At 49.1% G+C, this 13,072-nt stretch overlaps 1 protein-coding gene across 4 annotated transcripts; it reads left to right on the plus strand.

Annotated features, from left to right (window-relative positions):
• The first annotated feature begins 683 nt into the window (after positions 1-683).
• LOC142409476 (uncharacterized) lies at positions 684-6,670 on the plus strand. Of its 4 annotated transcripts, none has more exons than XM_075501065.1 (8): positions 684-1,135; positions 1,505-1,612; positions 1,873-2,123; positions 3,055-3,114; positions 3,787-3,918; positions 5,018-5,164; positions 5,964-6,024; positions 6,210-6,670. In XM_075501065.1, exons 3-8 carry the CDS (start codon positions 1,959-1,961, stop codon positions 6,311-6,313), a joined length of 669 nt encoding a protein of 222 aa, XP_075357180.1. In that variant the 5' UTR covers positions 684-1,135; positions 1,505-1,612; positions 1,873-1,958; the 3' UTR covers positions 6,314-6,670. The 4 variants fall into 4 exon arrangements, with proteins under 4 accessions (XP_075357180.1, XP_075357181.1, XP_075357182.1 ...); XM_075501067.1 differs by having other exon boundaries at positions 697-1,086; XM_075501066.1 differs by lacking the exon at positions 1,505-1,612.
• The last annotated feature ends 6,402 nt before the right edge of the window (positions 6,671-13,072 follow it).

Raw genomic sequence — 13,072 nt, forward strand, 5'->3', positions numbered from 1 at the left:
CTCTACAAGGGTAGGGAAGGGACTTGTTCGGCCTTGGCAGTGCGTGTTGAACCTTCACAGTCCTAAAGCTGAAAGGAGGAGTGCTTGCTATGTACTTGCATTATCTCCAAGCTGTTTGGAAGATGACACTCGGGTTGCGGATGCTGCAGTGGGCTGGCTTCACCCAGCCTGGCCGTGTTCCAGTCCTAGACTGGTGTTACAATCCTTTGCTCGCACCGTGGCGGTGCTGTGGGTGTCTTTAAAGAAATGATAGCTACCCTATGAATTGATTTCTTAAAAACGTTTAAAGGGTAGGCACGCCTTAGTGCAGTGCTTGCTAGGGCCGGGCTTGGCTGGAGGCGCTTGGGTGTGTTCTTGTGCTCGCCTTCCAAGGGAGAGAGGGCACCGGTGTGCCAGAGGAGCCCTTGCCGATCGACCTGAGCAAACCGATCCCACAAGTCATTAACAGTATATATAGAGAGAGGGCTTCCCCACCTTGAAGCATTGCGCACACGTGTCACGTGAAGCAGCGCTTGGGGCTGCAGCAAAAAAAGGCAAAAGTTCTGTGGAAAACGGGTGGCGCTCCCCCGTTCCCGTAAGCCCGGCAGCTCGCCGCTCCGTGAGGCGCTGCCCGCGGCAGGAGCAGCACCAGCGGCAGGAGCCGCCGCCCCTTGCGCGCCGTCCGGTCAAACCGCGAGCGAGGGTGCCGGTCGCGGGGGAAGCCGGTGCCGTGCGCTGTGGCCGCGTCCACGGCTGCGGCGGGAACCTCGGCTGGCCCGAAACCCCGCGCCGAGCCCGCCCCGGGGGCAGCCGGAGAGCCCCGCCGGCCCGCAGGGTGCCTGGGCGGGGGCGGCCGCTCCCGGGCGCGGGCGCGGGCGCAGGGGAGGCGGGCGGAGCAGCCGGAGCAGCCGCGTACCCTGCGCGGCTCCTGGCCGCTGTCGGCACGGCAGAGGCTCTCCCAACCGCTTCGGTTTCTTTTCGCGCCGCCTCGGAACTTTTTTCCCCCGGAGGCGGAGCCGGAGTCGGAGCTTTCCCCGTACCTGCCCCGCTGCCGGGCTCCGCTCCGCCGGACCGGGCGACCGGAGCCACCGCCGCGGAGCAGCGCCGGTGAGTGCCGGCCGGGCCGGGCCGGGTGCCGCCGAGCCGCCCGCCGCAGGTGAGGAGCCGGCGGCGGCAGCGGGGGCTCCGGCCGCAGCCCGGGCGGGCGCGGCGCTTCCTGGGTCCCGCCGGCGGCGGGGGGGCGGGAGACGGGGGGGCGGCGGCCGGGTCTGTGCCCCGCGGTCTGCGCCGGGCCGGCCGCCTTGGTGCCTCCGACGGGCGGCGGCCGCGGGCTCGGCCCGCGCGGTTGTAGCAGCCGCCGGGCTGCTCGGCGTGCGGGAAACGGCAGCAGCGAGGCGGGGAGCCGGGTCTCGGGTGCCGGAGGCAGCAGCGGCCCTGGCCGGCCGGCCCCACCGCTCTGCGGACTGCGTCCTGCGTCCTGCGTCCTGCCCGAGAAGTTACCGGCCGCTCGCCCGGGTTGCTGCAGAGGGGATCGGCTACTTCCTAGCGAGGTACAGAGTTTGTCTTCCCAAAGCAACAAAACCCAAGCAAACCCCCGCGCCTTTCTGGGCAGCAGAAACGCCGAAGGAAAAAGGTTAGCAGTGGGGTCTGAAGTGAAGGTCGCACATCTCTATCCAGAAACATCAGAAATGGTGTTCCAGGCACCTGCCTCGCAGCAGCGTGAGGGGTTTCTCAAACGACCGCTCACCTTTGCTCGCTCTCACTGCTGCCGATCGGAAGGAGATGAACCCCGTACTCCTGGTGAACGCGTGGTCCTGCCGTGCCACAGGTCCCTGCGCACCGACCGGTGCTCGCCAAGTGCTGATGCTCCTGTCCCTTCTTTCTCCTGCCTAGGAAAAGCTCTTCCCCCCTTCGCTGGAGGGCCACGGCGCTGCTTTCCGGTCTCCGCCCGTGGGGATTTATGTGTGAATCAAAGCAGAATGGATCGCTATCGATATTTCATCTTTAACCAGAGGAACATGGTCGTGCTGGGCCTGTTCCAGATAGCCTTCAGCACGGTGTGCGTCGTCAGCGGGTTCATAGATGGCATTTTCAGAACGGAGTCTCAGCTGGGCAAAACCAGAGCTCCAGTTTGGGCTGGGATGGTAAAGTTGCGCTATATTTTCTATGCTTTGTTTTGTGGTTTGTGGGTTTTTTTCCCCCCACTGCTGCCTACTAGTACTCAGCCTGGGGGTGGGAGGGAGGCCAGGACTTCTTGCCAGCTCTTCCCTGGTTTCCTGCTTTGAACCCAGGTAATAAAAGTTTCCTTATCATGGTATAGGCAGGAGAGTGCAAGCAGACTTCCCTCTGAAGGAGCTAAGTAAAATACATTTCTGCTGGATAATGTAGAAAATACATTTCTGCTGGATAATGTAGAAAAAATAGTGGCAATTGACAGGGTTTTTTGCAGATTCATAGCGACCACAGAGAGGCCACCGAAGATTAGGAGGGGAACACTTCAGCCTCACGTCAGGTAGATGAACATCTGTGTGGTGACCCGTGTCCCACAGCACTGTGGCTCTCGCGCTCTGTACTGCAAGGAGGAGCGGGCAGCGGGCATCCTCCCTCCCTGGCCTTCAGTACCCCGATGTTACCCCGACGTCCGTGCCCTGGCGAGCCGCGCTGCGAGGCAGTTCTGCTGAAGCGCTCTCTCCCATCCAGAGGCTGCCCTTCTCCTGCCAGTAATATCTTCCTTCCATCTACAAGACGTATAAGGACTTGGGAAAGCAGCGTGCGTTTTTAGCACTTTCATCGGACTTATTTAAGCAGTTTTATTATTTGGCCAGCGTCGTGAAGGCAGTCAGAGGATTGCTGCCGTGGGGGTAGCGGGTGGGCAAGATGCATTTCATGCAGTGTCCTGCCCCCAGGAGATGCTGCAGAGGAAAACAGAAGAAACCAACAATTCTCTTTCCATTTCTGACCCAACAGTTACTCTGACAGGCCTTGAAAACCAGGGCTTTTCAGCTGCTCTGTAGTAGTTTATCTTCTGAATCCGATACTTGTCTCCCAGTTACCAGCTCCTTTTGTGCTCTGCAGGTGATGGGAGTCCCAGGCGTCCTGGCTTTGTTTTCTTCTCAGAGGAAGAACCCAGTTCTCGTAAGCCGGCGGGGTGGGTGGTTGTGTGTGTACGGGGCAGGGGCAAAATGTCGGGGCAATCGAAAATGGTTTGGTGGGGAATGAGCTGGCTGGTCCTTCTGCAGGACTGAGAGCTTATTTCCTCGAGTTATCTTCATAAAAGCTGCTACATTCCTAAGCGAAAGCAGGATGCAGCGTTACCTCGCTTTCTGCTTCAGCAGACGAGCGCTGGCTCTAATAACAAGCAAAAATCTGTAAAAACACTTGCTTTTGAATGCATTTCTTTTAGTGTTCTTTCCTGTTATTAAGAATTGTGTACACTAAAATAGGAAACAAGTTAAGTGACTTGCATTTCCTAGGCAGGTCTCTTCAGCCATGTAAGCTCCAAGGGGGGATATTGTTTATAAGTAAGAGATCTCTAAGAACAAAGTCTTTGGGTCCAGCTAGCACCCATGGTTAAGATTTGGGACTCAGTTGTAGCTCAGAAATTTGGTATCATGGAAACCTTTACTGCACTGTGTTTGGCTTCCAAGTGACTGTTGCTACCGGGTGCTTTTTAGCGTTACGGGAGGCCAAAGGCTAGTACCTACAATCCTTGTTAGTACATTTTGTCTGTATTAGTTGCATTGATTTGTCAGAGGATAGTTTTAATTCCTCCTCCCCTTCTTTTTCTCCTTTAATGTCTCTGTCTAGGTGAACATGCTGATAGTTGCTTCCATAATCTCTTGTGTTGCCATCCTCATTGTAATAGTTTATAGCTCCCTCACACTGAACTATGGTGAAGAGGAGGAGCTGAGCTCCACCCCAGTCCATGTTATCCATACAGTAAGTATCGACATCATGCTTATTACTGGGGAACATGACTGTCTTAATCTGCAAACATTACTAGACATGACTTGGAAACAGAACCAGACTTCCAGGGTGCCTAAATTAGAGTTTGAAGTGGTGCCTGCAGCAGGGCACTTGTTTAAAAAAAATTGTGTAAGTCTACAGTTAAGTATCTGCAAGTTAGGTACCGAAAACCACAAAACCCATGCAGGGCTAGATAGACATTTTAAAGCTAGCTCCTGCCGTTCGCTGCTGCTGCAGCACGGCTAGTATCCGTGGCTATGTGAACTAACACCCGGCTCACCTGGGTGCCCATCGGAGAAGCAGTTGCTTGAGAGCAGCAGCTCGTCCTCGGAGACGGGCACACGAGGTACGCACCTAAACACGTTACAGCTGGGTTAACTGCTGCTGCTGAGTGCAAAAGGGTTTGGGTTGTGCCAGGAAGAAATCATGGTGCTGCTCATGAAAAGGTACTGGCCGTATCCCTGGCCTGGTTTGAGGCAGCAATTGCTGGGCTCGAATCCTTGCCCGCATGCACCTCGGGTGATAAAAGTTACAGCAGTTACAGGTCAGCTGGTTAAAACTGGGTATTATTCAAGTGTATCCCCCACAGTAAAGCTGAAAAGAAGGATTGAGTTAGCCCTTCTGTACCTCAAACCTGGTACAAGTGATGGCTCCCTGTAGGGATGAAGACATTCCAGGTAGATGAAGCCGTTCGTTAATTTATTGCAGAACAAATTGAAATGTCAGGCTGCTAAGGTGCGGTATAGCAAGAAGACATTTCTCATATTCAGTGTGAAGAGGAGCAGCCATTTCTTGAGTTTCTACTCGTTGTTACAGCTGTTTCCAAGCCTGATGCCGTTGCATAGCATCTTCTATTTAATCAGAAGCCTTCTCTTACCGCTTGCTCTTTTCGTATCTGAGGTTCACACTTGGCTGGCTCTTCAGAGCACGGGAAGAAAAGCCTTTAAATAACACTGACTCTGAATCAATCACCTACAACGCAATCACAGCATTCTTGCAGTCATTGGAATATTTTTTGGTGGAGAACTTCACTTTTTCAATGTGACTTTAACATTGCCTTTTCTGCTTGCAGAAGTTTGTACTTAATAAAGTAGTCAAGGGTGCTAACGTAGCCATGCTAGCCGCATCTATCTGCAGTGCTTTTGTTGTACTGGTGATGGCTTACTTGGGATGCCGGAGTCTTCCATGCTGCTCATGCTACGACAGTGTAACTGGGATGGTGAGTGAGGAGTCCAGGGCACCCCTTTATTTGTACTGAGTGTGGGTGGGAGGGGAAGAAACCGGGGAGAGGATGTGTTTTTCTTCTATAAACCTAGCCTCAGCTCTACCTCAGTCGTCCAGGGCTAATTCTAAGAAATTAAGTGGATGTTAGAAGGGTTTTATACTTTTTGTAGTTTTCCTTTTACTCCCTCCCTCTTATTTACAGTCTTGTGTAAGACCTAGCATAAGTGATCTCCATTTTCCAAACCATTAGTGCTGAAGCTACTGTGGTCCCATTTCCTATGAATTCCTGCTCTCCTCAAAAACTGCTCCTTCTTCTCTCACCCTTAAACCAGCGGTTGCTCCTGGTACAGCATTTCAAAGACTCACGGGTACTTGCGCACCAAGATGCCTTATCCCTAGAACTACAAATTCAACAATAAAAATATCCCCTCTACCATGTGTGAAGTGTAGGGGAGACGACACACCACATCTTATTGCTAGTTTATGAGGACTTTACCTCACGTGATGAGGCACACGAGCTCAGTAAATACCAGCTACTTCTCTACTAGAGTAATTCTGATGCTGTATTAAACGTGTACATCCGACCATCTCATTTGGTAAGGAATTAATGGGTACAGGTTACAAGGCAGCTGTTCTTGCCCAAGGTACCGAGTGTGTAATGTGAGGCTGCTTTAAACTTTCAAACTAAAACTGGTTAGGAGGAGTGGACTACAGAGACTTGGAAAATGAGTTCAGGTATATCTTCTTGAACAAACTCACAGATGAGGTTTCTGATGGCATTGTTTCATTCATAGGAATGGTTGCAACCTAGTGAGGACCAAAATCAGGCTGTGGAAATGGTTTGCGCTGTACAAAGTGAGTAACTCTTTCCCTCCGTGTATTTGGATATTCACCAGGGACGTGGAAGGAACATCCTGAATAGGCTTTACATCCCAAGCCAAAATCCCGATAAGCAAAATACTCCGAGCCAGCAGGAACTCGGGAGTTTGGGCAAGTGTCTACACTAGGTTTAATGGTTTCCTCTTTCCTTCCCCACACAGGCCCTGGGGGCAGAATTTTTAACTTCCCAGATCAGTTTCCAGCCCAGGACTTAGATGCAGAGGAAGACGCATCCAAACCTCCACCATATATCAGAATGGCTTGAAAAAGTGGTCAACCATTTTAAAGCTACTAGTCTAAAAATGTGGCAAGACAGTTGTAAGAAGTTCTTCATCTTTAAAGACGGTTATGCACTTTTCCTTGGCCTTTTGAAAAACCCACACAGAAAGAGAGAACTCCTGAATGCCCAACGTTCAGCAAAGATCACAGTGCAAAGGGGACGATCTGCAGATGTTTTTGGACATTCAGACTTTGTATAGTTAAAATACCTCATTGCCTCTGGAAAGCGTGAGCATTTTTCCTCCAGCTTTTGTACTTAAATCGCGTTTTATTTCACTAGAATTCATCATGCATTTTGTCTAGCAGTGCTAGCCTTAGGCATTCAAATGTTAAATACAATTAATTTTTAAAAGAAACTGGTTGTGGAGTATTTCCCCCCTCCGACTGCTGTCTCGATTTCTCCCCCTTACCCAGTGAATTATTTGGATGATATGATAGCAGGTGAAGTATAATGAAGGACCCACTTCGTTATTGAGCTTCAGAGTGCTTTTCCTTTTCTTCTTGGCAGGGGTGGAGGCAGGTGAAGTTGCTGTGTTGCCAATGCAGGTACCCCATCAAAATGTGGATTCTGTGGGGTGTACATGTGTCGGTACAATTAGTTTTAGTGCTGAAGTGTAACGCTAGTGGTAGGCACTGGAGTTGCAGTACCTCCTCTTATAGAGTAACTTAGATACTCTGAATTCAGTTCCAGTTTTTCTATTTTGACTTTGGAGACTGAAAGTTTAAAAAATGCTTATTTTTGGGCCCTTCTGCTAAAATTTGTTACAGATCTAGACCAAGGTCCTCTGTTGGAGGTTCTCTAGAGGACCAAGAGGTCCTCTAGACCAAGGAACAACAGCTCCCAGTCAGCTTCCATCATCTCCTGAGGTACATAAAAGTCCCATATGTACTTTATGATTCTCTTCCAGGTGGGCTTAGAGGTGCCTGTCAAGTGAATGTCTTGCCTGCAGGCCTTGAGCATGAAGTGGCAGATTACTTATCCCACTGTGTAAATTAACACAGCACGTTCATTTGAAGAGGGCTTGGAAAGGAAGTTCCCATCCGGAGAAAGTGCTGTGAGTAGTAGCGTAAGTCATGCCCACCGTGAGGCATGTAGCTCTGGGAATGATCTCAGATAAGATTTATCTTACTGCAGCGTATAAGGTGCCTTTCCTGTTCCCAAGAGAAGAGGGAATTAAATTGTTCTTGATTATTTTTTTTTTTCCCTAGAGACGGAAGTCTTTTTCGTAACACTAGTAAAGGGACTCCAACACCTAAGTGAAGACCTTCACCTGATGAAAGCACTGTACAGACAAAATGCCAGGCAGTCTTCTGAGTTTGTGCTTATCACATGTGCACTTAAAAGGCCCTTGGTTCCAAAACAGCTTGCCACAGCTACGTCGTCAAAAATTAGCATTACGGTATGCAATTAATCCTGGCATATGCAAGTTAGCAAATCCTGTCCGACTTTGTAGTCTCTTAGGGTTGGCGAGGGTGGACCAGAGATGGACAGTTAGTTTATATTAAATTATTTGTAAAATTCCTAGGACTAAACATCTTCAAATTTTGAAGAGTTTATATTTGAAGATGTTTTACACCTTTTGTTGTAATCTCAAACAGAGAAATACCCTTAGCTGCATATTGAGGAAGTCCTAGTGGACTCTGGCACCCCTTTGCATGTAAGGTGCTTACCAAGTGTCTCTGTTACTGCCTTTAACCATTAAGATTATTAATGGCTGGGATTATAAAGAAAGGAAGGTACTCGGATCAAGAGAGCAGCCCTAAGCACCGGCCTCCCTCCGCAGCCATCCTCTGGTCACACACCCCTTCCTCGCTGCCCGGCTTCGGCCGGGGGAGCTGCCCCCGTCCCCCGTCCCTCGGTGCTCGGGCCGGCGGCTTACCTCGGGGCTGCAGGTCCTATTCTGGCAACTGGCAGCTTGACCACGCGCCACAGTAGCCAAATTCTTTCTGGCTTTGGCTCTGAACACCGTCGTGTGTTTGCCTGCGCCAACCAAAACACAGCTGGTGTCATTGCGGATGTCCATTTGAAGGTGTCAATGTTTGCATTACTACATTAAAGTAATTCAAACATTGTAATTCAAAAAGTGATGCTGTGCCTTTTTCTCTGGTATAGTTCCTGTTAGCGAGCATCAAAGCACCGCGTGTGACTACTTTCCCCATCCTCAGATGCTTCTGGCATAACTCCAAACAGCCTGCGATGAAATGTTGGGGTTTTTCTCCTTGATTAACATAAACTGCTGTTCTCGTACGTTAAAAAAAAGTAAGACTCCCTGAGAGGTTATTGTGATTGCTAATAGCTAAAAGCAGTGTGGCTTTGATTCTCCTTTAGTCTAAAACAGATTTTGCCTTTGAAAGGAGAAGCTTGCTAGAAGTAGTTTGTTGCTAAAATGCACTGCTCAGCCACTGCATCGGTTCTGGGTGGAAGCTACGGTCCCATCCAGAAATGCTATTCGGTAACTACTCATTACAGCGTGAGATGGTACATACCGAGTGTAATTCAACAGCATTCAACTGCTGGTTGAATGGAGCAATTAGAGTTTATTGCAAGCACGCAGAGAGAGAATGCACGTCAGTAGTCCTCGTTCGAATGCAGCCCTGTTTGCGTCGGCTCAGAAGGGTGACTCCCGAGATGAAGGTGTGAAATCCGTGGCTGTCCTGCAGGGCAGGCGCAACCACAGCTGATGCAGGTCAGGTCCTCCTGGCACAGCTCTGGGGCACAAGCCGAGGACCCAGCCCGTTCCTCCCAGCTAGCTTTGAAAGCCGTCGATCGGTGGCATTTAGTGACAGGCAGACCTCTGCCAGCGTGGCACGTACTCCTTTGGCTGTACGATAGCCGTAACAGCAGGTATTGAAGTATGAGTGTGTAAAAGAGAAGTATGCTCTATGCTACTTCTAAATAAAAATATATGTAATTGATGCAGCAGCAGCTATAAAGCCCTTGATGGCCGTATTTCTTTTTGCAGTCCTTCCAGTGGTGCAACTGCAGCATCGCTATCGCAATACCAGCACCTAAAATCACTTACAGACACACAATTTCAACAGTCCTTTCTACAAAAGGAGAGTTCCTAGAAAAGAAACAGCTGCAATATGGAAATTGGTGGAAACTGTATACCAATTTAATGTCACTCCCTCTAATTGGTTAGCGTTGCAGAAAATATATTCTTGATTGCAGCTTCCAGTGCTATATTTAGTAGCCCGTTCCACATGCTAGTTACGGTGCCTTCCCAGAGCCTGCTCGTATCTCCAGGGACTTTTCATGGTTTGCATCCCCCCCAGCTTTTGCTGATGGAAATCAGACGGATTTTTATTGATTATGCAAACACACATCCATAGCACCTCCAGTAGAAACGGCCTCGACATTTGTTCCCCACAGACTTTTCCTTGTTGGCAAGATCCCAGGAACCGAGCCGACTTCCATGTTCCTTCCCAGCAGCGCAGGATTTCCCCTTTGGGGTGGGCACGGGCCCGTGGCTGCTGGAGGGAGGTACGGTTACACAGGACAGGGTGACAGCCTGTGTCGAGGGGTGGGTGCAGCAGCGGGTACGCCTCAGCGCAGTGCTGGCAGAATAATGCAAGCAAAGCCCAAGGGAAAAAAAAAAAGAAATTCCAGGTTCCACCTGAGCCCAGAGCTTGTTCTGCACTGAAACACCCTGCACGTACGGGTGCTGCACCTTAGTCACACGCACCTTATGCTCCACCACTAAGAAGTGGAAATAACTTGGCATTTTGAAGAGGAATGATAGATGCATATGTGCTTCATCTCCCTGAGGCCAAGCATCCAGCTCCTTTCTTGGGTGTATTAGAAACTGCCGATTTCACCTGGGCAGCCTGCGGGCAGGACACCAGCACCTCGCTTTTGACATGGGTTACGGACCCCGGTGACGTGGGCCTGCACAACAAAATTACACGGACACCAAGCACTGTGGGCTCACCTTGTGTTAGCATTCTTTATATTAAGTCAAAGACAAGGCATTTACATCCAAAAGCGTTTTTCTATCTTGAGTAAGCTTAGCCAAATGTTACCCTATTCCCTGACGCACAGCACAAAGGAGCACAAAATCCCAGGGCTATAAAAGCGAAGGCTGCCAGCCTCTCCATTAGCAGAGTTAATCACAGGGCGTAATCAGAAGGTTAATCAGGGAAACTGGTTCTGTGAGTTAATGTTCAACTAAGGGCAAAGTATTTGCTGAAGCCATTTCCCCCACAGAAAGGGCGAGAAGGTGCTGGGGGAGGAGGGGAAGAGGAGAGGTCTTAACCACGGTGAGTTTCAGAGAACCATTGCAGGTATGTTTTTGACGACTAGCTTGTTTGGAATTTTTTTTTTTTTGTAACGTCACTTCCAGTCTTGTAATCCAACGCTTGCATCGTGCTCTCTGACAGGAACATTTTGCTTTTTTTCTCAGCCGCGTCGAGTAATACGAATGGTTTCAGACTGGTGTGGCGTGCGCTGGACACAGTTTGCTACCAACACGGGGGCTTATCTCCCCGCTCCTCGCCTCTCAGGCAGGTTGCAAGCTCCAGATATATACGGTTGGTGCAGCTCCTCCCCTACGCTGCCGGGCTGCTCAGGGCCAGGGCAGCGGAAAGCAGTCACCTTTGCTGGGCACAAATCGCTTTCCCCTTTGCTGGCAAAAGGCAGTGAGAAGCCAGGGGATAAAAATCACAGCTCTGCGTGCTCCGTAGCCCTGCCTGTTCCAGCGTGAGGTACTAAAAAATGTAAGTCAAACTTCACTATAGGTAGATGAACTGGCCTAGAATATTTCATGTGGGGAATGACTCCAGGAATCTATAGTTCTTGCTCATTAAAGAAAATATATAAGCCATTTACTACACAAGGGTACTACTTTATAGCAGAAGAATTACTTGGCTTGATAAATCAAGAGTTTCTTCCCAAAGCCTTTGCTCGGTCTCAGTGGCTGTGGTACAGCGGTTTCTTGCCTCAGCCTCCCGGGCTGGCTGCTTCCTTTTCATCCAGCAACCGGCGGTACGTGCAAACGTACTGCTAGCTGCTAGGTAAAAGCAGGCTACAGAAGAGAGTCTTAAAAGAGCTGGGAAAGGACGGGAGTAGTAGTAATCCATCAAAATACAGGTATGTTCTGCAAACAGAAAGGGGTATTGGCCTGCCGCTGAAAGGAGGAAGGTTTTCTTTTCTTTTTCATAGTCAGCAGAAAACACACCTAATAGAACTGGAGCATGGCATACACTTTTTGGGAGTCAGCGATTTCTTGGTCCTTATGGGTCCCTTCCTACTTGCGATTTTCGATTTTCTATGATTGTATGATTCTCCAGCACTAACAGTGTATAAGTATGGGGAAAAGTCCTTGGACCTAACTCTGACTCGAGGCAGGAAAGCCCGTCAAAGCAAACAGCATTTCCCAGCCTTCCCTAGCAGCTTTTCTGTAGAGGTAGCAACTGCTGCGTCCTGCACCCCTTCAGGTCAATCTAACCGAAACACAGTATAAAACTACATAGCTTCACTTGCACTTTCTGAGCTGTTGCAGTAATGTCTTCTTTTTTGTAGTTACAGCTTCAGTACTACCAGAAACATGTGCGTTCTCTTTAATTGGCATGACAGTTATATGTCATCTTAATTAAAAAAAAAAAAAAAATTACTTCAGTTTATATTTCATGTTTCGTTGTCTGACTTCTGTCCACTACATGTTTTTAAATACACTAATCACAATTTTTTAAATCACTATTAGTTGCTGTGTAGAGTGTTTATACTGAAACAGTACATGCAAATATTGTTAAGCTCTTGTCCCCCACCCTCTAACCATGTAGGATTTTGGCTGGTGTTCTCATTTGCCAAGTGCTTTTCCCTAACCATATCTCATCGGAGTTGCTTCTGTGTCTCTTATTTTGCCTCGGGCAGGCAGCCTAGCAACCCTGAGTGACCCCAGTCTTTGCTACATCAAACAGCCCTTCACCCATAAAGCCCAAGAGCGGGAGCTTTAAAGCAGGTGCTAGCACTGGACTCCCACGAGCGCCATGTACCCCACGGTCGCCTCACTGCCGTAACAAAAATTTGTAATTGTGTACACCCCACCCCCCCAAGCGCTGCATTACATTGCCAAAGTATGCATGCTTATGATGCCAAAAAAACCCATATGTGAATATACGTATTTTCTGGTCATATTTTATATCTATAGAACATATATATTTATGTATCATCATCTATCACCACGCATAAAAAAATGAAATATACCTATTTAATGAAAGCTGAAACTTTTGAAACAAATTATTTCTCTTCAGATGCAATTTGAGAAAAGCACAACTACTGCAAGCCTTAGAAGCCCATCACAAGGGCTGCCAACGTTGTGCTTTTTAACAGCAGCATCACAGTGACTCAGCTACTAGCTCGGTATTGAAGTTAGTACTTCATGGTAGTAATGAGGATGAATAATCACATGCAGGAACTTGAAAACCCCCTCTGATTAGCAAATGTTTTTTTTATCTGCAGCTGAATCTTTAGCTGCTGAAGCCAGAAGCCCTTCATTGCCTCTGCTTTATGAGTGGGTTAAAAATATCTGGAAGTAAAGGGAAAAGCTGTTGCATGTATTTTAGGGTCAGTTTAATCTTTTTCTCATTGTGTGCCCTTCCTGGGCTAAGCAAAGCACCCGGGGATGGAGGACCACAAAGGACAAGCAGAAGAGCAGCACCTCAGCACCCCTGAGCAGTTTGTTTTCCTGCGCAGGGGTGGGTGTGAGGGGCGTGGGGGTGACCAGGCTTTCACTTAAGAGCAACC

This window comes from Mycteria americana, chromosome 4, assembly GCF_035582795.1.
Source record: "Mycteria americana isolate JAX WOST 10 ecotype Jacksonville Zoo and Gardens chromosome 4, USCA_MyAme_1.0, whole genome shotgun sequence".
In the NCBI taxonomy this organism is placed as follows: Eukaryota; Metazoa; Chordata; class Aves; order Ciconiiformes; family Ciconiidae; genus Mycteria; species Mycteria americana.

Bases quoted from the DNA above. Each gene is read 5' to 3' on its own strand.
- LOC142409476 (XM_075501065.1), top strand. From the start codon at position 1,959: ATGGATCGCTATCGATATTTCATCTTTAACCAGAGGAACATGGTCGTG. The intron at 3,115-3,786 runs GTAAGCCGGCGG...GTCTCTGTCTAG, and splicing joins AGAGGAAGAACCCAGTTCTC to GTGAACATGCTGATAGTTGC. The intron at 6,025-6,209 runs GTGAGTAACTCT...TTCCCCACACAG, and splicing joins AATGGTTTGCGCTGTACAAA to GCCCTGGGGGCAGAATTTTT.